The following is a 1,686-nucleotide window of genomic DNA, read 5'->3' as shown; positions in this document are numbered from 1 at the left end:
GCCTGACGCCCCTCGGGCCCCTGCCCCCCGCCGCCCCCAGCGGCAGCCCCGAGGCGCCCGTGCAGAGGCTGGGGGGCGGCCAGCGGGGCCGCTTCAGCAGCGAGGACATCTGCGGCTACATCGATCGCAGTTTCGCCTTCTGGAAAGAGAAGGAGGCCGAGATGTTCAGCTTTGGAGAGTGAGACCCACGGGCAGCTGGCCTCTGGGCCGCGGGGTTTTGGCTTTCTCTGCTCTTTCCTTCCCATCCCCCCAAGCCCCCCTGCCGCCACCTGGTGGCCAGGTGGCCCCGAGGCCAGGCTGGCAGACGCGGTGTGTGCTAATTACCACGTCCAGTCCCACCCCTGCCAGGTCCCTCCTCCTGGTGGGACCCATCTTCAGAATCCTCTCCAGGGATGGAGAAGCTCTCTCAGCCTCCCCCTTGGCCCTGAAGTTAGAGGCCTTGCCCGCCAGCCCCAGGCCCTCTGCCCCGTTGTCCTCGGGGCCCCTGGGATGCTGGCTCAGTCTACCCCGGGCCTCTCCTGCCGATGCCGAGTCACCTGCTGTCACGCCTCTCGGGGCTCCAGGGCTGGTGGTTCCAGTCACTTCCACAGCCTTTGTCTGCCTCCTGGTGGTGACCTCGGGCCACGCCCTTCGCCTCCCCAGGCCTCTGTCCCAGGCCGTGAGATGAGAGAGCTGGAGAGAGGGGGATTGGATGGGCCGAGGCCTTCCTGAACTCCCTGGGCCAGAGACACGGCCCCCGCTGCGTGCCCGCTGGTCCGTGCTGCCCGGCCGACAGACCCGTGTTCTGCTGCTGCACCCTGCTCCCACCGGGGCGCTCCAGAGGGCCTGAGCCCCCAGGGGCCTCCTGTCCAGTCCCGCTGACCAGCCCCACTGGCCACAGGGCCCACGGCAGTGGCAGGGACCCCCACTGGCAAGCTCAGGAGAGAAGGGACATAAGGAGTTGTTCACTGAGAACCCGTGTCTGGAGGGGGCTCTAGGCAGCGGAGGCTGGCACCCCACCCTCAGATGCCAGCTGTCAGGTTGGAGAATCTGCAAATGGAAGGTTCTGAGGGGCCTTTGGCCCCGGTGTCGCCCACAGCCTTCTCCACAAGGGAGCAAGGACAGGAGACGGATGTTCCCTTGGAGGGCATCCAGGGGCTGCAGGGTGACAGAGAGAGTGGGCGCCGGGCGCTGGGGACCAAGCCCCGAGGGGCTGGGCACGGACGTGGCTTGGCCCCCCGACGGTAGCCTGCACCCCAGTCTCGGGGCCAGAGGCCAGCTGGCCCTGAGCAAAGGGGGCTTGAGGGGAGGGGCACAGTGCACCGTGCGGCCGCCCCCGCAGGGAGTGTGTGAGGAGGTCTGGAACCTTCCTCTGGGAACCGCCTTCTGCAGTCACACCCCCCTGGGACAGAGGTCCCCACAGGGTCCTCGTCTGCCTGCGGAGCCTGGAGGGCGCCAAGCACGCTGTTGGAGGGAACACAGAAGGGCCGCCCCAGCCTGCTGGGACCCCGGGGTGGTGGGGGGAGGAGGGCCTGGCTCAGGCTCCCTGCCCTTTCGCGGAGCCGGCGGGGCGGGCGGGGCTTCAGTAATAAAGACCCCGTCTCTGGCCAGCCTGCACTGTGCTCTTTGTCTGCTGTGCCCACAGCCAGGGGCGAGCCACCTGTGCCCCGAGCGAGTCCTGCCACGGGCGAGCACGGAGCCCCCTGT

The 1,686-nt window shown here is 68.6% G+C and overlaps 1 protein-coding gene across 1 annotated transcript in view; it reads left to right on the top strand.

Moving 5' to 3' along the window:
• Window positions 1–182, top strand: part of ESPNL (espin like) — a 24,577-nt gene extending 24,395 nt beyond the window's left edge. The window contains exon 10 of the mRNA XM_029932854.1: window positions 41–182. Within this exon, the coding sequence (XP_029788714.1) occupies window positions 41–182 (142 nt within the window). The remainder of the gene's footprint in view (window positions 1–40) is intronic.
• The last annotated feature ends 1,504 nt before the right edge of the window (window positions 183–1,686 follow it).

Source organism: Suricata suricatta, chromosome 3, assembly GCF_006229205.1.
Source record: "Suricata suricatta isolate VVHF042 chromosome 3, meerkat_22Aug2017_6uvM2_HiC, whole genome shotgun sequence".
Classification (NCBI taxonomy): Eukaryota; Metazoa; Chordata; class Mammalia; order Carnivora; family Herpestidae; genus Suricata; species Suricata suricatta.
Note: the sequence above shows the minus strand (reverse complement) of the source record. Positions and strands in the feature narration are given on the sequence as shown.